This window comes from Hypomesus nipponensis, chromosome 8 (assembly GCF_054491055.1).
Source record: "Hypomesus nipponensis isolate SF chromosome 8, ASM5449105v1, whole genome shotgun sequence".
Taxonomy (NCBI): domain Eukaryota; kingdom Metazoa; phylum Chordata; class Actinopteri; order Osmeriformes; family Osmeridae; genus Hypomesus; species Hypomesus nipponensis.
The window spans coordinates 3,254,851-3,275,784 of NC_140368.1; the positions used below are offsets into that span (position 1 = coordinate 3,254,851).

The 20,934-nt window shown below is 50.1% G+C and overlaps 1 protein-coding gene across 3 annotated transcripts in view; it reads right to left on the reverse strand.

The window, feature by feature from the left end:
* Nucleotides 1-20,934, reverse strand: part of flt1 (fms related receptor tyrosine kinase 1) — a 29,655-nt gene that overhangs the window by 6,443 nt on the left and 2,278 nt on the right. For 2 of the 3 annotated variants that reach the window (XR_014766283.1, XM_084702836.1), the window contains exons 2-19: nucleotides 20,147-20,252; nucleotides 19,562-19,773; nucleotides 17,544-17,668; nucleotides 15,032-15,194; nucleotides 14,508-14,644; nucleotides 14,089-14,260; nucleotides 13,803-13,920; nucleotides 13,487-13,656; nucleotides 12,918-13,065; nucleotides 7,337-7,460; nucleotides 6,149-6,257; nucleotides 5,047-5,352; nucleotides 3,664-3,810; nucleotides 3,332-3,463; nucleotides 2,000-2,106; nucleotides 1,699-1,831; nucleotides 873-977; nucleotides 397-510 (exon numbers count right to left, since the gene is read on the reverse strand). Coding sequence is in view for 1 of the 3 variants with exons in the window: in XM_084702836.1 (XP_084558962.1) it covers nucleotides 397-510; nucleotides 873-977; nucleotides 1,699-1,831; nucleotides 2,000-2,106; nucleotides 3,332-3,463; nucleotides 3,664-3,810; nucleotides 5,047-5,352; nucleotides 6,149-6,257; nucleotides 7,337-7,460; nucleotides 12,918-13,065; nucleotides 13,487-13,656; nucleotides 13,803-13,920; nucleotides 14,089-14,260; nucleotides 14,508-14,644; nucleotides 15,032-15,194; nucleotides 17,544-17,668; nucleotides 19,562-19,773; nucleotides 20,147-20,252 (2,628 nt within the window). In the remaining 2 variants the exon portion in view is untranslated. The remainder of the gene's footprint in view (nucleotides 1-396; nucleotides 511-872; nucleotides 978-1,698; nucleotides 1,832-1,999; nucleotides 2,107-3,331; nucleotides 3,464-3,663; nucleotides 3,811-5,046; nucleotides 5,353-6,148; nucleotides 6,258-7,336; nucleotides 7,461-12,917; nucleotides 13,066-13,486; nucleotides 13,657-13,802; nucleotides 13,921-14,088; nucleotides 14,261-14,507; nucleotides 14,645-15,031; nucleotides 15,195-17,543; nucleotides 17,669-19,561; nucleotides 19,774-20,146; nucleotides 20,253-20,934) is intronic. The other variant, XR_014766284.1, reaches the window with a different exon arrangement.

A 20,934-nucleotide genomic window follows, 5' to 3' on the forward strand; every position in this document is an offset into this window, starting at 1 on the left:
GAAAAATGATTCCTGGCAATATGCGCTGTGCGTCTATGGTGTATTTCATTATGAATGTATTAATATAATATGAGGTCCTGTTACAGACAGGACACTAAAACAGGTAGTAGTCATGGCTACTTTTTACGTAAGTATGTCAGAGCCAATACTTCTTTACTTTAACTTGAGCAAAACAGTGTAGTCAGTACTTCAACTTTCACCAGTCTTTTTAAACATGAGTATCTGTACTTCTACTTCAGTGAAGGATGTGTGTACTTTTGCCATCTCTGCTTACCAATTTAGATTTCAGGCTTGAACACTTCAATGGAAAGTGTATACTTACTATATTTCTATTGCCTGAACAACACGTATGTGTGTAGGCATTCAGATCAGTCAAAACCAGACCTCCACACCCACCTCCTGGTTTGGTGCATGCCCCCAGCAGGTTTACCACGTTCAGATGCTGTCCTATGTGGTTGAGGATCTTCAACTCGGTCATCAGAGCCTTGTGTTCACTGGGCGTGGCTCCTTCTAGTGGACAACACACAGGACCAGACATCAGAAGGTCTGTTAACACAGAGGGCATCTGAAGCCCTTAGCCGGAGACACATTTAAGTCATTTTCGTTCTGTTGGGTATGATATCAAAGTGCAGAAAGTAAGCTTTAATTCAACAGTATCTAGATCCTTGTCAGATTAACCACTTACAGCTCTGTGTGTATTTTAGGTTTTCACAACAGTGTTTGACTATTCACGAGCAAGCATGAAAAGCTGTCAATACCTAGTGTTGACTCTTAGCTTAACATTTGACTTTGGATACTTTTTGAGGCTTTGGAGAATGCAGTTGGTGGTATGATATTCACGGTTTACTTCTGATGGAAAAGGGGGTAAAAACCTTTGAGCATCTTGATGGCCACAGTACGGCAGCCAGTGGAGTTGTCAATGCCAAAGGCTGTCGCCTGCATGACCTGACCAAACGCCCCACGGCCCAGAGGCTTCTCTGAGAGAGAGACAGACAGAGAGAGAAAGAGAGAGACAGAAAGAGACAAAGACAGAGAGAGAGACAGAGAGACAGAGAGAGAGAGAGAGAGAGAGAGAGAGAGAGAGAGAGAGAGAGAGAGAGAGAGAGAGAGAGAGAGAGAGAGAGAGAGAGAGAGAGAGAGAGAGAGAGAGAGAAAGACAGAAAGAAAGAAAAAGAGAGAGAAAAATAAAAAGAAAGTGAAACAAGGAGTTTGCTTATATCTCTACAGTTGGCGAATCTAAAACACTGTACATGTTCAAGTGCATGTTCATATCTGAGTTTGTCCAATCAGATTCCATTGTGGCAGACAGACCTAATTATCAACAGTAAACACAACTCACAGAGCCTTCAACAACCTAATTATCTCAACACAAAACACACACACAAAGTCACACATACACACGCACACACACACACACTGATTAATGAAACCAGAGTCACTCCCAATAATACTCTGATTCAGATTAAATTGACTTTATGGGAAAGTGATGTTATCTACTCTCAATCTTGAATAATCTTCAACTGATTAGTATCTTGAAGGCTAATTCCTTCCTATGTCACGTTTTTGGATCAACTACCATTAGTCTGCACACATACTCCACACATCATCAAACTGTTGCCAACCAGAAAGTAGCATTCAGTTCTGGGGTCAGTGACCTGGCAATTAAGGCAACTTCAGTGCAATCAAATCAACATCTACCTAATTTGAGACGCTCTCTGGGGAACTCCCATTGGCCAGGATCATATTGTAGCCTATCACACTGTTCCTCCAGAGGCCCCTCCTCTGGCTCCAGGATGATTGACAGGTATTCTGTTTTAGCACTGGATTTTGGCTGAGAGAGAAAGAAAGTGCATAAAAAGAGAGAAAACAAGACGTCATTATGCAATTCTCAATAAGGTTCAATCAAATGAAACCGCTTTACGATACGGGATTTACAAACATGTAGTTGTGCTTTGTGTTGTTGTGAAGACACGGCAGGGCTGGCTGTGAGGACGCTCACCTGTTTTAACTTGCGTATGAAGAGTGTAAGGAGCAGCCAGAAGAGGGTGGCCACCACACAGGTGCAGGACAGGATGGGAATCTCATACGACGACACCTGTGAGGTATCTGCACACACAGAGAGAGAGACAGACAGACAGAGAGAGAGAGAGAGAGAGAGAGAGAGAGAGAGAGAGAGAGAGAGAGACAGAGAGACACAGAGAGACAGAGAGAGACAGAGAGAGACGAAGAGAGACAGATAAAGAGAGACACAGAAAGAAAGAGACAGATAAAGAGAGACACAGAAAGAAAGAGACAGAGAAAGAGAGACAGAAAAAGAGACAGAGAGAGAGTGCGAGACAGAGAAAGAGTGCGAGACAGAGAAAGGGAGAAAGAGAGACATACAAATTGAGACAGAGAGAGAGTGAGAGAGAGAGAGAGTGAGGTCTACCATTCTCCTCCCTTCCTAATAGAGAGGGTAGGAACCAGAAAACACTGACACCCATCCTCCTCAGTCATCTCGGCCCTGTCGATTTTGTTGTTTTGAAGAAGTAGAAATAGTAAAACAGTTTACAGGGCTGCAGAGTGTGGCTTCCGAAGGAAATCAAAAAGGGAGACAGTTTCCTTCCTGACTTATCAGAACACAACAACACACAGCCACTCCTCCACACAGCCTGGCTGGGGTGCGTCCTCTTTCCAGAGAAGGGCCCCCCAAATCCAGTGGAGAAAATCTGCTATCAATTTTGGGGGGGGACGGGACAATTATATGACATTTTCTCAAGAGCAATTCCTGAGGGTGACACCAAAATTACTGCTGTAACACACAGCCTACATTGTAATATGTTAAATGTATATTATTCATATTATTTAAATTTCCTTATGTTTACAGAGATTTATTGGGGGGGTCAAATCCTATTTTTCCCAGGATGGAGCCCCCCCCCCCAGGATTTCCGCCTATGTCCAAATTAGGCTTACTGAGGTCAGGGACCAGCCTCTCATGCCCAGACCTGGGTCATTTGTAAGAGTTTATACAGTACAGCTTTTAACACAAGTTCTCAAAGGAAGGCACACTATGGAAGAAAATCTGTAATGACTTGGTGGACTCAACAGTTAATTTTCGCTAAAGACCTACAGCACATATTGTAGGAGTCTATTATGACTGTATACGATATACGTACGAGTTCAGGACATGGATAATTAGCAACACTTTGAATATACTGTTCTTTCAGCCAATACAATAGTGAATATGCAAGCGGAATCTCTATGCCCATATATGGATATACCTGACAGCCGATTGAAAAATCCAAACATTCAGAAAAACATTCAACGGGACTTTTGGACAATAGACCCTTACTCAAAACCCGGATGTAGGCGGAGCTCTCTACAGATCCTCTCTCATTGGTTGCAAGGCAGGCGTACAGCCCTTGGTCCTCCACTGTGATTCGGTCAATGTGGAGGGTCCCACCCCCAGGAGCTATGACAATACCTGAAGATACAGAACATTTAGAAAAAGGTAACCATGGTGCCCCTGTAGAATCCCAACAAACCCAAATGCCTCTGGTATTTACAACTGACTGTGATCGTGTGTGTGTGTCTGTATAGGTGTGTGTGTGTCTGTATAGGTGTGTGTGTGTGTCTGTATAGGTGTGTGTGTGTCTGTATAGGTATGTGTGTGTTGGGACTCACCAGACCCTTGCAACAGTGTACGCTCATCCTTGTACCAGGTTATAAGTGGGCGTGGCACACCGTGGGCGGGGCAGTGGAGAGTAACGGAACTGCTGACGTTGACGATGCAGTCAGACAGATTCTGGGAAAACACTGGGGCCTGCAGAACTGTACACGCACACACACACACACACACACACACACACACACAAACCCTTTGAATTGAAAGTTGGGAAATCTTTCTTTCACTCCCTGGATCTCTGCCACAGAGTGACGACAAAGTTGGTGTTAATGACACATTTTGGTGTGTGTGGCCTAACATTTCAGCCACTAACAATGAGTCCAGTTTACTCTGCTGAAGGCAAGTCTCCCTAAGGAACGAGTCCTAATGATTCCTAATCCTTCCTAATGATTGTGATCACTTCATGAAACATGATAAACATGTTCACACATCCACTTGGACCACAACTAGAAATGTCCAAGTCGCTCTCCCCCTTTTTGCTTCTTGTCTTTATCTTCTTTTTCCTGTACTTTTATCTCTTCCCTTCCCCCTTTCTATCTCTCACGCTCTCTCTCTCTCTCTCTCTCTCTCTCTCTCTCTCTCTCTCTCTCTCTCTCTCTCTCTCTCTCTCTCTTTCTCTCTCTCTCTCTCTGTCTCTCTCTCTCTCTCTCTCTCTCTCTCTCTCTCTCTCTCTGTCTCTCTCTCTCTCTCTCTCCCTCCTCAGTAAGGACCCAGAGGGGGTATCCCAGTAGGAAGTCTCTGCCTCCAGCTCTGATTGGGCAGCAAGTGGCAGCAGTAAAATACATGAAGAAAAGTCACTTAAGTAAGAGACTAATTGTTGTTTCCCCTTTAGCTATCTTCCTCCCGGACAACAATTGATGATTGTCTGTGAGGCCATGGCTGACAGTGTCTGATTGGACGATTGTTCCTCTGGCCCGGTGAAGGGGCCTGTAAACGTGGCATTGTGGGAAGTGCCATTGTGTGCTCTTCCTCCACAGGAGCCGTTATTCCCACGTGAAAGAGGTGCAGAGCACGAGCGCCGCAGCAAAGACACGGAGCGGCCCCAGGAAACTGGGGGAGCCCGTATCCAAGCACAGATCCTGTGTGTGTGTGTGTGGTTGTGCGCGTGTGTGTGCGTGGTTGTGTGTGTGTGTTCATAGATGGGTGTTACCCATCTGTGATGGGGTATGTTGTCACCACACAACGTAAACTCCAGTCTGCAATTGTGTAAACTGTTGTGAACGTGAGCTTTTGCACGTTGCGGAAAGCGGGATCACTGACAGACCGTGATATCACATGCAACAGTGATCCAAACTGTGGCACAACGAATGATATCGTTGACGGCGGTAGAGAATAAGAGGGAGAAGAGAATGGTGAAGACAGCAAGGACCCGGGAGGCTCACCTGTGACCTCCACCCGCTCATCCAGGTGTGTCTTTTGTCCTGTCAGACGGTGAAGGGCGGAGCAACGGTAGGTTCCGGAAGCATCTGCAGTCAAGTTGCTTAGAGACAAGTTCAGCGTGTGGGAGAATTCCCCTGACGACAGCTGAGCGACCGGGGCGTGGCTCGCCGGCAACTCCTCTGCTCCGTCGCTCACACGGCGCCATGACAACAACGTGTAGAGGTGCTTGTTGGCTGCACAGGTGAGGCGAAGGTCTCCGCCCTCTCTGGGCTCCTCCTCCTGCTTCACACTGAAGCCTCCTGGGACATCTGAGAGAGAGAGAGTCAGAGAGAGAGACAGAGAGAGAGAGAGAGAGAGATAGAGAGAGAGAGGAACATTGAGAGAGGGATGGAGAAAACGAACAAAGTAGAGCGGGAGGAAGGAAGGGAGAGAGGAAGAAAGAGGGGGACCGATGGAGGGAGGGTGAGGTCGAGAGAGAGAAAGAAGGGTTGACAGAGAATCCTGATCCCTCTTCACTGCGTCGACCAAACCGTCTCAACGACGTCTCAACGACGTCTCACCCCGCCATGTTCTGAACCTTTGATGACAATGTTGAATACCTATTGTGGGTAAAAGCAGCCGGTGGAATACAGTGAAAATGCTTTTTATTTACTTTAGCTATTTGAAACTTCCCTTGGAAACGGTTTGAGGGTTTCCTGATGGCAGATAGTGTTTATCTTTCCTGAACACCCCCAGGCCTCCCGAAATAAAGAGCCCCGGCTGCACGGGGAAGTGCAGCGATAAGGGCCCCAGGTTCCTGTTTCGCTCAAACACACACACACACACACACATACCCCAACACACACACACACACACAATCTGCAACGTGTCCATGGCAACACACACCATGACACAGTCAAGCACATCAAATATTTCAAGCCCACCAGCCTGACAACTGGTTTTACATTTGGACAGAGCGCGAGACCGACATTCCAGATCCAAGAAAAAGATGGATGGAGAGGAGGAAAAGGTAACAGTACAGTGAAAAGAGGAAGATAGCAGGACATATGCTGTGTGTGTGTGCATATACTGTGTGTGTGTGTGTGTTATGATGATGCACAGTACCTGTAACATAGAAGCGTGTGTCTAGTCTGTCCTGGCCCAGGATGTTGGAGGCAACACAGCGATAGACCCCAGACACCAAGGCCTCCGCTACTGTCAGAACCCCCACGGTCTGTGGAAAAGAATCACACACACACACACACACTCGCTTTACAGTACCTCTGCTGCTGATAACATGCCTCATATTTTCCATGGGCCCATTTAAAAGACAATGGAGCCTTCTGAGCCAGACCTTCTGCCACCTCTACAGACCTGCTGCCCACCTCCAGCCCACAGACCTGCTCCCCACCTCCAGCCCACAGACCTGCTCCCCACCTCCAGCCCACAGACCTGCTCCCCACCTCCAGCCCACAGACCTGCTCCCCACCTCCAGCCCACAGACCTGCTCCCCACCTCCAGCCCACAGACCTGCTCCCCACCTCCAGCCCACAGACCTGCTCCCCACCTCCAGCCCACAGACCTGCTCCCCACCTCCAGCCCACAGACCTGCTCCCCACCTCCAGCCCACAGACCTGCTCCCCACCTCCAGCCCACAGACCTGCTCCCCACCTCCAGCCCACAGACCTGCTGCCCACCTCCAGCCCACAGACCTGCTGCCCACCTCCAGCCCACAGACCTGCTCCCCACCTCCAGCCCACAGACCTGCTCCCCACCTCCAGCCCACAGACCTGCTCCCCACCTCCAGCCCACAGACCTGCTCCCCACCTCCAGCCCACAGACCTGCTCCCCACCTCCAGCCCACAGACCTGCTCCCCACCTCCAGCCCACAGACCTGCTCCCCACCTCCAGCCCACAGACCTGCTCCCCACCTCCAGCCCACAGACCTGCTGCCCACCTCCAGCCCACAGACCTGCTCCCCACCTCCAGCCCACAGACCTGCTGCCCACCTCCAGCCCACAGACCTGCTCCCCACCTCCAGCCCTCAGGGAGCTGAACAACTCCAGCCTGAAACTCAATTACAGTATATGTGTGCGTGTGTATTCCTATTCATTGATCTCATTATCCATAAAAGGCCTCCAGTTCATCTAACATGCGGATGATTCAGCACGACAACGATTGTATATACAAATGTTCAATGGGAACACTGTGTGTCTCTGAGGGACTTTGTTTATGATCCACCATGTTCCCTCCCCTGGTGTCTGTGCGCGTGGACGTGCGTGTGCGCGTGCGTGCGCGTGAGTGTGCGCTCACCTTCTTCTTCCCTTGGAGGACTTCCTGCCTGTGTGTGACACTCAGGATGTGGTTGTGTGTGGACGTGCCAGAGGTCCTCTCTCTCACGGGGGACCAGAGCGAAGGAGACGAGGGACTCCCACACCTTGGAGGAAGAGAGGAGGAAGACACACAGCTCAGCTGTGTTGATATAGTCATGTCACTGCTGGCAGGTGTGTGTGTGTGTGTGTGTGTGTCTGCAGCTGTGCTCTGTTGGAGGTCAGCTGGACAGACTGAGTACACGTCATATTCTATCTACCATCCCTATTGTTATCTTCATCATCATCATCATCTCTGGTGTTTCAACCCTATTATTTGTTCTCTGATTCGGAGGGCTCATTGTGTTGGAATGCTGTGTTTGTGATTGATTGCTGGAGAGCTGGAGGCTTGAAGCGATACGTCATGTTGTCTACACATTGTTCACCTGCAGCATTAAGGATGCAGAGGTGTGACTTGTCATCCTGTGGAACATCCTTTCATTCAATCATCCCATCTTTTCAGGCTTTGGCCTGTAGCTTCTTCCTAAGGAAGGCTGGAAATGAGGTATATTTAAAGACTCCAAGGTTTCCGAGATAGAACAGATTACTGATGAATTACTCATTCATTCTGTTTTATTTATCATATGGGGGATATCTCTGAGCCAAAACAGCCATGCCGACAGCTCTCCCTACTGTACACTGTACAACTATACCTTCTTTCACATCCCAGGTTTCTCCCCCCACTGTCCCCCTGTCTGGCTCTCTTCCTCTCTGCCCAGCTGTTCCCCTGCCTGCCTGCCTGCCTGCCTGCCTGCCTGCCTGCCTGCCTCTCTGTCTGCCTGCCTGCCTGCCTGCCTGCCTGCCTGCCTGCCTCTCTGTCTTGTCTGTCTGCATGTCTGTCTGTCTGTCTGTCTCTCCTCCTCTCTGTCCAGCCGTTCCCCTGCCTGCCTGCCTGCCTGCCTCTCTGTCTGTCTGCCTGCCTGCCTGCCTGCCTGCCTGCCTGCCTGCCTGCCTGCCTGCCTGCCTCTCTGTCTGTCTGTCTGTCTGTCTCTCCTCCTCTCTGTCCAGCCGTTCCTCAGTCTGTCTGCCTGCCTGCCTGCCTGCCTGCCTGTCTGTCTGGCTGCCGGCCTCTCTCTCTCTCTGTCTCTTTGCTTCTCTGTCCAGCTGTTCCACTGTCTGTCTGTCTGTCTGCCTCTCTCTCTGTCTGTCTCTCCTCCTCTCTGTCCGGCTGTTCCACTGTCTCTGTCTCTCTGTCTGTCTCTCCTCCTCTCTGTGTGTGTGTCTGTCTGTCTGTCTGTCTCTCCTCTTCTCTGTCCAGCTGTATGTCTGTTCTCAGACAGTCGTGTGCCCCTCCCTGGCTGGCTGCCTCTGCCCTGTCACCCTCCTCCCCTCAGCCGCCTCTCTCTGATTACTCTTCCTCTTGGCACAGATAGCGAGTGCCCTTGTCTTGTACGAACGACCCACCCTGTGTATGACACCAAGGGCCTGGACTAAAACACACTCTTCTCTCACACACACACACACACACACACACACACACACACACTCACACACACTCACACACACTTCTCAGCCAGAAAACGCTCCCACGCCTCCCAGGAAAAGCTCTCTCTCATTGTCTCTCTCTCTCTCTTTCTCACACACACACACACACACACACAATGCAACATGGACATGGTGGAGTGCGCAGAAAGGTAGACACGCATGGACAAACATGGTTAGTTACACAAACTAAGACACACAAAACGCTGTCACACATGCATGCACTCCACAAGCCATTCAAGCGGTGTGCCTGTTCACATGGACAGGCTGGTCAAGGCTGAGTGAGGACAGAAGGAGGTTTTAATGGATGTTCTGGGGAATAGTGATGTTCTGTGTCCCAGTCAGACTCACTACACTGTCCCTGTCTAGTCCTGTCTGTCTCACAACTCAACGTTTCCAAAACAAAACCAAGAAAGGAAAGCAACACACAAGTTCAAGCTAAATTTAATGTAAAAAACAACATTATATATATATAACACTTAAACAATACAGTTTTCATACACGTTTGGCAATTATTTGCATTTATAATAAGTAAGTTAGTTGTATAAAATTATTAAATATTAGATTTATATATTACTCATAGAAAATCTGTATGCAAGGAATTAATCACATTGGGAGAGACCCGTAAAATAGGGCACTGCACACACACACTCTCATGCACACACACACACACATACATACACACTCACACTCGCACGCACACACACGTTTACACAAACACACACATTCACACACACAAAAGCATGCACCAAAGCGCAAAACACATTGTAACAAACGAAAAAAACAAACATAAATTGTGCATGTAAAAACACAAACAAACTATCTCCTACACAATAAATGTCAGTTTCAAAACGCTGAAGCGTTCTGCTGGTGGTTGATATACAGTAGTAGAACAAGGGACATAATTGTAACATACAATAACATGACAGGACACTGAAATTGCAGAACAAGACAGGCGACATAGGACACAAAGTCTCTGGTCCTGGGGTCTCCTACATGGTAGGGGTTTGGTGATCAATCAGTCTTTCGGTAGAGAACTGTAGGCATCCCATAGCGACACACAACACCTCCTCTCTTCCTACTACCAGCCCAAGAAGTGTAGATGAAGTTACAGTCATGGAGAATGTCAGCAGAACACAAGTCACAGCTTGAGAGCATGTTAGAACGGCAGCAAGACGTCAGGGCTGGGGACAGGGCCCAGTCCAGACTCCCAGTATAGTACCACTCTAGGACACAGTAAAGAGGAAGCAGTTCCAGAGTTGGGGCTAGCGGACGGATGGATGGAATTGCACTTTCCTAACGGCTCAAACGTCTGGGGGGGGAGCAGGCGAGGGCCGGGGGGGAATCCGTTGACAGCAAAAGGGGAGGGATATAAATTAATAGAATAACCATGAATGCTGATCAGATCCTCTGTGATTTTTTTGAACGTCCTCCGGCCTTCCTTCTAGGCTGCTCCTCTTCCTCACTGCTCAACAGTGGTCCGGGTCTCTGTCCTAGACCCCCCAACCCCCCCAGGCTTTCACTTCCCAGAATGCACCACTTCAGGGGCCCTGGCCCAGTACTGTCACAGAGGGCTCTGGATGCCTTGGAAACAGCCTTGATGAGAGTGTGGGAGGAGGGTAGGGATGAAGGGGGGGGGGGGCTTGAGAGGTGTAAGGTGTGGTGGAGGAAGGGGTGGATCCTTCTGATGAGGACAGGCGGGGGGTGGGGGGGAGAGGGTGGTTGTGGGGGGCAGAGCTGGCGAGGGTAGTGCGGGAAGAGAGGTGTGTGTGTGATGGGGTGGAAGGGTGTGGTGGGGGTGGGGGTCTCAAGAATAGATCAAGCCCTTGAGGAAGCGGACTATGCCACGTTTGAAGACAGAGGGACAATCACACTGGTGGGAAACGTCTCGCGTCGGGGAGGAAGCCAAACAACGAGAGGAAAAGCGCTCTGATTTTCGCACAGGAAACCCAGTGCGCCTCCTGCCTGGGCCTGATAAGAGCACTGCTGTTCCCAGGGCAGACCAAGGCCCAGACCCAGACCCTGGGTCCTCTCAGCCTGGCCCGACCCAGCCCACAGTCCCTGGGCCTCCTCCAGCGCGGCGTCAGGCTCGAGGGGCGGCCGAGCTACAAAGAACAAGGGCCTGGTGAGGATCCAGCTAGACAACGCTTTACTCTCACTCAGTGCTATTCTAGAACAAGAATCTAGAACCGGAACAGTACATTACAGAGAACCAGGGCAGTGTCATGCCAGTGGCCAGACAGAATGTGCAGGGGCCAAAGTTTACGGAGTTAAAAGGAGTCCATGTCTAATTATAAACACTTCAGCTGGTCATTTAGAAAAGAGATTAGAATGATATTATTAGTATTTAGTTCAGGTATTTCTCAGGTATATTTAGTCTAGATGCCCCTGCAAATTGTATCTGGCTCTTAACAAAAACACAAAACCAATCCTCAAAATAATCTTAAACATACAGTTGATATATAAAATCCTGTCTTCCTTGTCTGAATAACTGAGCTCTGCCTGTTGCGCCTGTACTGCAGTCGTAATCCTGCAGCTAAGAAACAAATGGGGGTTTGTTTTTTATAGCGACTGTAGAGAAAAGAAGTGTGAAGACGCTTTAGTGTCAGGATGGTTTGACACTAGTTTGGGTTCTATGTCAGTATGCAAGGGTCAGGGGTCAGGGGTCATCTACTAATGATCAAAGGTCACAGGTTGTCTCAAAGGGGGAATTCAAGCAGGGGGCGAATGTTCAGATGCTCGGGCAGGTGGTGGTTAACCTCCTTGATGGGATGTTACCAACACAATGGTGGGCCTGACCTCCAAGAGCCACACAGTAATGTTTTTGCCAAGTGTTTTCATTTGTGTAATATGAAGGTGTGTAAGGATGCTTGTGTACCTATTGTTGGGTTAGGTTTCATTTCTCATGAGAACTTTATAAAGAGTGTGAGTGTGTGTGTGTGTGTTGAATCAGAGGCATCAGAGGATGTAATGAGCAATCTTAATAATAAACAAGCCCCTCACTCTGCGTTCTGGACAGGAAGTTCATTAAATCATAGCGTTTGATTTGGAAACCAACAACATGTGACCGAGGACACGGAACTCTATTTGAAGTGTTTGTTTTTCCTCCTCCAGGCTTTCATGTCTGAGTTGCACTGCCTACCATGTCTGTGAATGTACCAGGCACACACACACGCGCACACACTGACAAAAACGTTCACACACACACACACTCACATACAGTAGACGTGTGCACATGGACAAACACATACAAAGCAACAAAGCGCACGCATGTGCACAAACTCATAGCAAGACGTGCACATGCACATCAACATGATGGAAGACACACGCACACCCCCCCAAACCCACACACCTACACACACACACACACACACACTCCCAAAGATGAAAAGCCTCCAAAGGCATCTGTTCTGGTTGTAAAAAGGAAACTCTGTCTGAACACATGCTGAAATAGACAAAACAAGTCTCTTTTCACAAACAAACACACGCACACACACACGCACACGCATACACACACACTAAAAAGGACCCATTTAGCATGGGTCGGTTAATGTTTCCGTTCTAAATTAAGGACAGCATCAGAGTCTAAATAAACAGACAGTATAATATTGCATCATGTCTACCACAGAGTTAGGTCTATTGTTTGAAAGTCAAAAATGGAATACATGACACATCCATTCATGTCTTTGTGTGAGTTAAGTGTGTACACATTCACCATCAGAACGACATGTGTGTAAGAATGTATGTACAACTATGTGGTGTGTGTGAATGAGAGACTGAGAAACTGAGAGAGACAGAGAGAGAGAGAGAGAGAGAGAGAGAGAGAGAGAGAGAGAGAGAGAGAGAGAGAGAGAGAGAGAGAGAGAGAGACAGAGAGAGAAAGAGACTGAACTGAGATAGAGAGAGAGAGTAAAGTTAAAGTTCAGAGAGTGCTTCTCTATCCAGAGGTATGTCTATACTCTCTGCACATGGATGTTTTGGGTACGACTGAATGTGTCTTTTGGACGAGTGTGTGTGTGTGTGTTGGCTGAGTGTGTACTTACAGGCCTTTGGAGGGGCAGGGGTACCAGAGCCACTGCACCTGGGGTGGGGGCACTGCGTGGGAGGTGCAGTGCAGGGCCTGGCGGCTCCCCCTCTGCACCGTGCCTGGCTCCTGCACCGACACAGCCTTCTCTCCTATCTGAGGACTCACTGTGGGGGGCAGGGAGAGAGAGACACAGAGAGAGAGACAGAGAGAGAGAGAGAGAGAGAGAGAGAGAGAGAGAGAGAGAGAGAGAGAGAGAGAGAGAGAGAGAGAGAGAGAGAGAGAGAGACAGAGTCAGATTGATCTTCCCCTACCCCCTTGACGGATTTCAAGAGTTCAAGAGTACAACTCATTTCCTTTTGAAGGATAAATAAATTTAAATGTATGACAGAGAGAGAATTAAACCATCTAAGTAAGACAGATTAATTTATCATAGATGTAAGCAATGTTCTGTGTACTTGTATGTTATGTTATGCCAGGTTGCTTTGCGTTGTCTTGTCCTAAGAATTTCAGTGCCCAGTCTGACCCTGTGTTGTTCTGTGCATCTGACAATAAAAGACTTGGACTTGGACTCAGATGATTGATTACCGTTGACGACCAGGGAGAGTGTGAGGTTCTGGTACAGGCCGTGTTCCCGGATGCCCACCAGCATGGTGTACTTCCCAGCATCCTCCTCTGCCACGTCCCGGATCACCAGGGAGCTCCCGTCCACGTGGTAACGGGAACAGCGCTCGGCCGCCACCATGCCGTCCTTCAGCCTGACGGGGGAAACACACGGAGAGAACACTGAAGGAACCGGCCGCAGGGACGTCACAGCACATATCGGGAGCCCAGTGTGGAACCCTCAGGAGAACACGGGGTTCCCCTGGGTTCCCCAGGGCTGCTGGATGTTGTGGGCTCTTACCAGATGACCTCCGGGCCAGGGAAAGCTCTCAGCTTGGGAGACAGGCGGTAGGACTTCTGACCCGCGTGAGTCTCCAAGACCACCCCGTGTCTGGGCTTCAGACGGATAAACGGACGGTCTGGGACGAAAGAGAAGGCGGACACACACACACACACACACACACAGAGGAACTGTCACTTTGCAGGTCTGAGTCATCAAAAAAGAGGTCATGACCCCACAGGCACAGCGCTGAGGTGGTGTGTTGGTCCGCGAGGTGCCAGGCGGAGGTCAGGTGCCAGGTGCTCACCGTAGACGGTGACCGACACGTTGGCCTGCCTGCTCTGAGGCCCGCTGGTCACGTGACAGGTGTAGATGCCCCTGTCTGAGCGCTGCAGTCTGGGGATGGACAGGACGCTGTAGAACAACGTGTGGCTCCTCCTCTTCTCTATCCTCCTGGTGATGGAGGCTGAGCTATTGGCCTGGCGGGGAGAGAGGGAGGAAGGTAAACACAGAGGTAGAGAGAGGAACGAAGAGGACAGAAGGAGGAATGAGCCGACAGGAAGACTACGATTTTAAGGATACATGCTTTAGGCCGAGACGGCATTTCCTGTCTTTTGAGACAGATGGTAAACATATAGTTTGCTGTCACGGCACACTTGTTTCACAGACACTGCGTTCATGTCGCCAACAAACAGGAGGTGAAGCCCGGAGGTCCGGCAGACTGACCTGGGCTGGGTAGCTCCAGATGATGGACACTCTGGAGTTAAGCTCCGCAGTCACGGTGCAGTTGAGTGACAGAGTCTCTCCCTGCAGGGTCTGCACTGGCCCACTGGCATTCAGGTACACCGCTGTGATCTTGTTGACTGGAGGAGGAAAGAGAAAGAGAGGGAAAGTGAGGTAGGGAAAGAGAAAGGAGGAGAGGGTCACGTAAATTCTTGAGAAATCAAATCAGATTAATCTTGAATCGGTAGACTATATTTGCATGAATGCACATTGCCGTTCCTTTTTATTGTTTTTAAACAATTCCGTTAATTTGTGTTTTTGGTATTGTGCCTGTCAATGTGGCTGTAACAGTTGAATTTCCCCCCAAGGGATCAAATAAAGTACTCCTTTCCTTGACTCAATTTGCTAGTCTAAGATCAGAAGATAGGTTGATTTTGATTGAAGAATACATGCATGCTGTGTTCCCTCTGTGTGTGTGTTTTACCTCTCTCTGTGTGTGTGTGTGTGTGTGTGTGACAGCAGCTCACCTAATCTGATGGCCAGGTACTTGGAGGTGTGTGTGACTCCGTCCACGGTGGCCTGGCAGGAGAAGAGGCCGACAAAGATGAAGGAGGGCCGTCGTACGATGAAGCCCTGCCTGCTGTTCCACACGATGTTCCTGTGGTCGGGGACCAGCAGCTGGTCAGGGTACTGGAAGGACAAGCAGAAAACATCATGTCATCAAACTGAACCACACCCTAATCCAACCCTAATCCCACAATTTTGCAATCTGGATTAACACACGACATTAGCACATGATGTGCAAATGTGTGGGATACTCACCCTCCCCCCCCCCCCATCTACACACACAACATTGACCTGTCGTTACGACACCCATATTGAATGAACAAACAACCAACACATACAGCAGACAGCTCGATCCACCACCGGCCGTGGAAAATGAACAGACGTCACAAATTGACTCACAAACCCTAACCAACTGATTAATATCGCAAACCACGGAAGCCTGTGGTTGATCTGTTGCAAGTTACCACGGCATTCCTCAATATCAGGAAGCAAGGAAAAGCTACCTAAAACATGAGCACCAGCTCTGAGCGGTGCCCGACCATGCAGAAACAGAGGCTTGTGTAACTCTGTTTTCTTGGAGGCTGACTCAAGGAAATGTTTACTAGAGTTTCTGTGACAGAGTGGAAACCTTCCACCCTCTCCCTGGGGAACAGGTGGACCCCCCTAGAACACACACATATACTCACACACACACACACACACACACACAGACACACATACACACATACACACACACACACACATACACGCACACACACAGACACACACAGACACACACACACACACACAGACAGACACACACAAAGCCTTGGTGTGAACTGCCTTACAGCCCCCCTCCCAGAGTAAGGGTGCAAGCTGACCCTTCCAGACGCCAGCCAGCTTCCTTTCATCCTCTGTCTTATGGCACGGTAACACCGCCCCCTGCCCCCCCTGCCCCCTCTGCCCCCCACCCCCACACACCTTCCCCTCTGCAGCTCCTTGAAGACCTCTGTGAATGCCCTTGGGCCCCCACAGCCTCCTAGGGCCTGGAGCTAAAGGCTGGGAGCTGGAGGATGGGGGTCTGGAGAGGGGAGGGAGAGGGGAGGGGGAGGGGATGGAGAGGGGAGGGAGAGGGGAGGGAGAGGGGAGGGAGAGGGGAGGGAGAGGGGAGGGGGGAGGGGAGGGAGAGGGGAGGGAGAGGGGAAGGTGAGGGGAGGGAGAGGGGAGGGAGAGGGGAGGGAGAGGGGGGAGGGCAGGGGGCGCAGAGAGAACTCAGGATGTGGGAAACGTGACTCCAGTCCATCTCCTCACATCCTGTTACTACAGGATATAGACACTCGGACTGGACCCCCAGGTCACATACTCCTTCCCTTGCCCCCCCCCCCCCCCCCCTCCTCTGGTCACTTTCACGGCTGAAGCGCGAGGACTGCGGCCCCATGGGTATTGTTCCCAGTGAGAAGGGCCCAGATTAAAGATTGAGGTAAAGTGCAAAATCCTTCCAGGAAAAAAACACTTGACCGAGTGTGGAGTGAGAACAGGCCAGCGAAGGACTGAAGGAGAGAAGAGATGCATGGAAGGAAATCAGGGAGGGAGGGAAGAAGGAGAAGGAGGATAGGGGCTATTTTTGTTTTTTATCACCTCTGTGGCTCCAGGCATGTGTGGAGATGGAAGTAAGACGTAAACACAGAGAGCCAGCGGTAAAGGTGTGTGCTTCTGTGTGTTTGTGTGTGTGTTTGTTCTGTGTGCTGTCCTGGAGGTCAGATCGGTGGCACTTCCTGGAAGTGAGCCAGGGCTAGTTGATGAGAGTCCAGGGGTTACGGCTCGTTTCCCAAAACCCTCCAATCGGATCTGAGCTCCTCCAGTAAATCCTATCGTGTGGTCTCTGGACTGAACTGTAATCTAGTGGGGATGGGGGTCTCCCCTGGGCGGGGGGGGTGGGGGGGGGGTGAATGCAGTGCCAACAGGATGAAGGAAACTGAGGGCGCCGTTCACTCGGAACACGGCGCTAAAGCAAGGGTCACATCTGAAACACAGTGTCCATCACTGCCTCACTCATACACGCACACCCACGGTACTGCGCACTAAATACACAAACACACACACACACACTACCACTGCACACACACACACACAGGCCAGCAACGATTTTCTTACTTCTACAGCGCGATGCACTTCCAAAGAGCCTCCGCTCTGTCACTCACCACCAGAGCAGCAGAAACATCCGCCCTTTTCACACATATCCGCAGACTGACACGAACCAACGCACACACACTCACACACACTCCAAGGGAGAAAGGCTGCCATGGTAACAATGTGGTGAATGATGGGCAGCAACAACAGCACTTGGCTTGGCTGGGTACTGATATGAGTGCTGATGGACACTCTAAGAAAAGTCATAACTGTTTTTTTTTTCTTTTCTGGCAGGTGGAAGAGGAAAGAGGGTGAAAAAAATAGGTTTTCACTGATTGGCTACCACCAGGTGAGAAGACTCACCTTGACCAATGAGACAGAAGCGTTGGGGTTGGTGACCCTGCAGGGGAAGACCAGTGGCTCTCTCTCCTTGATGTACACCACATCTGGGCTCCTTAGTTGTAGCTCTACAAATGGCTGCCGGCTGTCTGAAACCCAAACAACGCTGTCAGAGGGACCGAGGCTGGAACAGTCAGTGTTACAACACACACACACACAGAAACACCCTGTTTACAGTAGAAACGCATGATACAATGATCTATGCTCACCAAAACAGCAAGGGCAGTAAATAATAAACAGACGCACACTCCCGCAGAAGCCTTCACACACACACACAAACGTTTACTATTTGCCCGTGCAGTAATTTACACAGTGTGGGGTCAGCTGTAAACACACACACACACAGATTGTTTGGAGGCAATGAAACAACATCTCTCTGTAGTCCACCCGTTCTCTAATATCTGTGCAAGCTATTGAAATGCAAGGGTGTTACTCCCCTCATTGTTTGTTACTATAGTGTTATTCAAGGAAAGCAAATCTCTGAACATTTTAACAAAAGTACCCCAAGGACCGTTGGGTTTCTCGTGTTCTGCTTTGATTCCATTTAAAGACTGAGATGGGCAGGGACGGTTGGAGGTGAGTGAGGAGGAGGTTGAGGTGAGGAAGGAGGAGGTGAAGAAGGAGGAGGAAGTGAGGAAGGAGGAGGAGGTGAGGAAGGACATGGAGGAGGAGGGGGAGGAGAGGGAGGGGGAGGAGGTGGAGGAGAGGGAGGAGGAAAAAGTGAGAAAGGAGGAGGAGGTGAGGAAGGAGATGGAGGAGGAGAAGGAGGAGAGGGAGGAGAAGAGGGAGGAGGAGTAGAGGGAGAGGGAGGAGGAGGAGAGGGCAGCTAAGAGCAGCTGACCAAGAGGCAGCCTAATGGGCTTGACGGCCTGAGCGATTGATGTCTCCTTGGGGTCCTGTTGGCCAAACGGTAGCCTGTCCTGTAACCCTGGCCGCCGTCGGTCCTCCCCCCTCCCCACAGCCCCTCCTGGCCCTCGGCCCAGCTTCGTGTTCAGCCTCCCCAGCGGCCTACTCGGGGCCAGGGAGGAGCAGGGAGCGGGCAGACACGGACCTCCTCTACCCCTGGATGCCCCTGAGTTGCCAGTCTTCACTCTCACGCCCCAACCTCTCTCTCTCTCACTCCCTCACTCACTCACTCACTCACTCACTCACACATACACTTCCTCACCATCACCTTGTACGGCAAGTGTTACCATGACATCCCCCCTGCCTGGAGGTAGCGACCAAGCCCACCCCACCCCCACCCTCACCTCCTCCCCCAGCACAGGATGCTGCGAGCAGGGCTGAGGAGACCAGATAAGCCTGATGCCCTGGGAAACTCTGCCCAGGCCTGAGCCTTTCAACAGCTGGGCTATTCCTGTCCCCGAGGTAGCACGTAAACGAAAGTAAAAAGGGTTTATATATAGCAGGGGGGGCTAGAAGGAGAGGGGAGATAGACTAGGTGGAGTGTGGGGGGGGAACTCTGTGCCAGAGTCATTTAGAAGGATGTGTTGTTGGGACAAACAGTTTTTAGATATAATTGGCTCTCTGGCATTGGTCTGTATTTAGCACCAACCGCATCCTGTTTAACATGAGGATATAAACAATATGAGTGAGAGACAGAGAGAGAGAGAGAGAGAGAGAGAGAGAGAGAGAGAGAGAGAGAGAGAGAGAGAGAGAGAGAGAGAGAGAGAGAGAGAGAGAGAGAGGGAGAGAGAGAGGGAGAGGGAGAGGGAGAGAGAGGGAGAGAAAGAGAGAGAGAGAGAGAGAGGGAGAGAAAAATAGAAAAAGAGGAAAAACGAAGGAAGTTGAATGGAAAGAAAGAATGGGTGAGATGAAAAAAAGTAGGTTAGTGCGGGAAATAACGTTGCTTCATATTGAAACCAGAATTTGCTGGCAATTAGTCACAAATCTCTTCCCGTTTGTGTAACAGGATTTAGCGGTAGCTACATCAAACGTAACGTTCCTAGTCTGTGACGGGTGTTCTACCTGCTGTGTCTTACCTGTGACATACACGTAAACAGAACTCTGTCGCTGGGGCCGGTGGCGGTACCGGCAGCGGAAGGAGCCGGTGTGCTGGGCCCGGGCAGCCGTGAGGGTCAGGAGGCTGCAGAACAGCTGCCTTCTCTTCCCACAGCGGGACTCCACCACCACCACGCTCTCCTGGTCTTTGGCCACGCCCACAGGGAACGCCCACGACAGCTCCCAGCGCCCTCTGATTGGCCACAAGAGAGGAAGCGTTCAACATGCTGGACAGGACTTGTCTGTGGGAGCCTTGGGGGTCTGGTTAGCCCAGCCGCTACTTGGACGATGGCTGCTTCATACATACAGGAGCTTACCTATGAAGCTTAAACATCTTCCTCATTCTTCATCTCAACAGAGCTCTGTCTGGTAGGACACTGAGTGAATTTGTCCTGATTGAACCTTTTCCTTATTGTTCACTTGCTCACACTCCTCCTAAACATCATAAGCTACATGATCTCAATCCTCCAACACCTCAAACATGTCCCGTCTTCCTGTCCTTCACATGGTTCACATCACTGTCACGATCAAGGACTGTCACAACCTTTGACCCCTAACAGCCTCACCTGCAGTTGACTTTCAGCGTCTGATTGGCTGCCAGGACGAGCTGCTGATCCTTTACGTCCAGAGCCGGAACGCTGAACTTCCCCTTCTGCTCCTTAGGCTCCTTACCTGGGAGAGAGGGGAGACACGGGGACGTTAGAGAGGGACATAGTACATCAACCAGATAACCTGAGAGAGAGAGAGAAAGAGAGAGAGAGAGACAGAGAGAGAGAGAGAGAGAGAGAGAGAGAGAGAGAGAGAGAGAGAGAGAGAGAGACAGAGAGAGAGAGAGAAAGAGAGAGACAGAGAGAAAACTAAGGAGGTTGAATGGAAAGAAAGTATGGGTGAGATGAAAAAAAGTAGGGCCAGTGCATCATGAGGTTTGGGATCTGCTTTGTTGCAAGAGACCATGGTTTCTGTGTAGAAACCATGCAGCCATGTCAGCTGATATCTACGTGGGATATAGTGTCAATGAAGATGAAACCAAACTGAGCATTATAGTCATGAGTAGAGAGGACAGAGTTACACCCAGAAATAACAACTAAAATGCTCAAAACACTTGAGCTCAACGGTCCAGAATATCAGTCAACACGTGACAGGACTGTCACATGACCTTCTGAACCCGAACACAAAACAATTTACCAAACATAAACGTGAACAATGCCACGGACCACAACACGAGTGTTCATCACATCTCTCTGTCACGTCCCCTCGCTGTCCCGGCCCGGTCTCCAGAAACCCCCGGTCACCTCCGGGTTCCCAGGCCGGTAGGGGCACTTGAGGACCGTCGTGGAAATGCGTAAGCACTGTC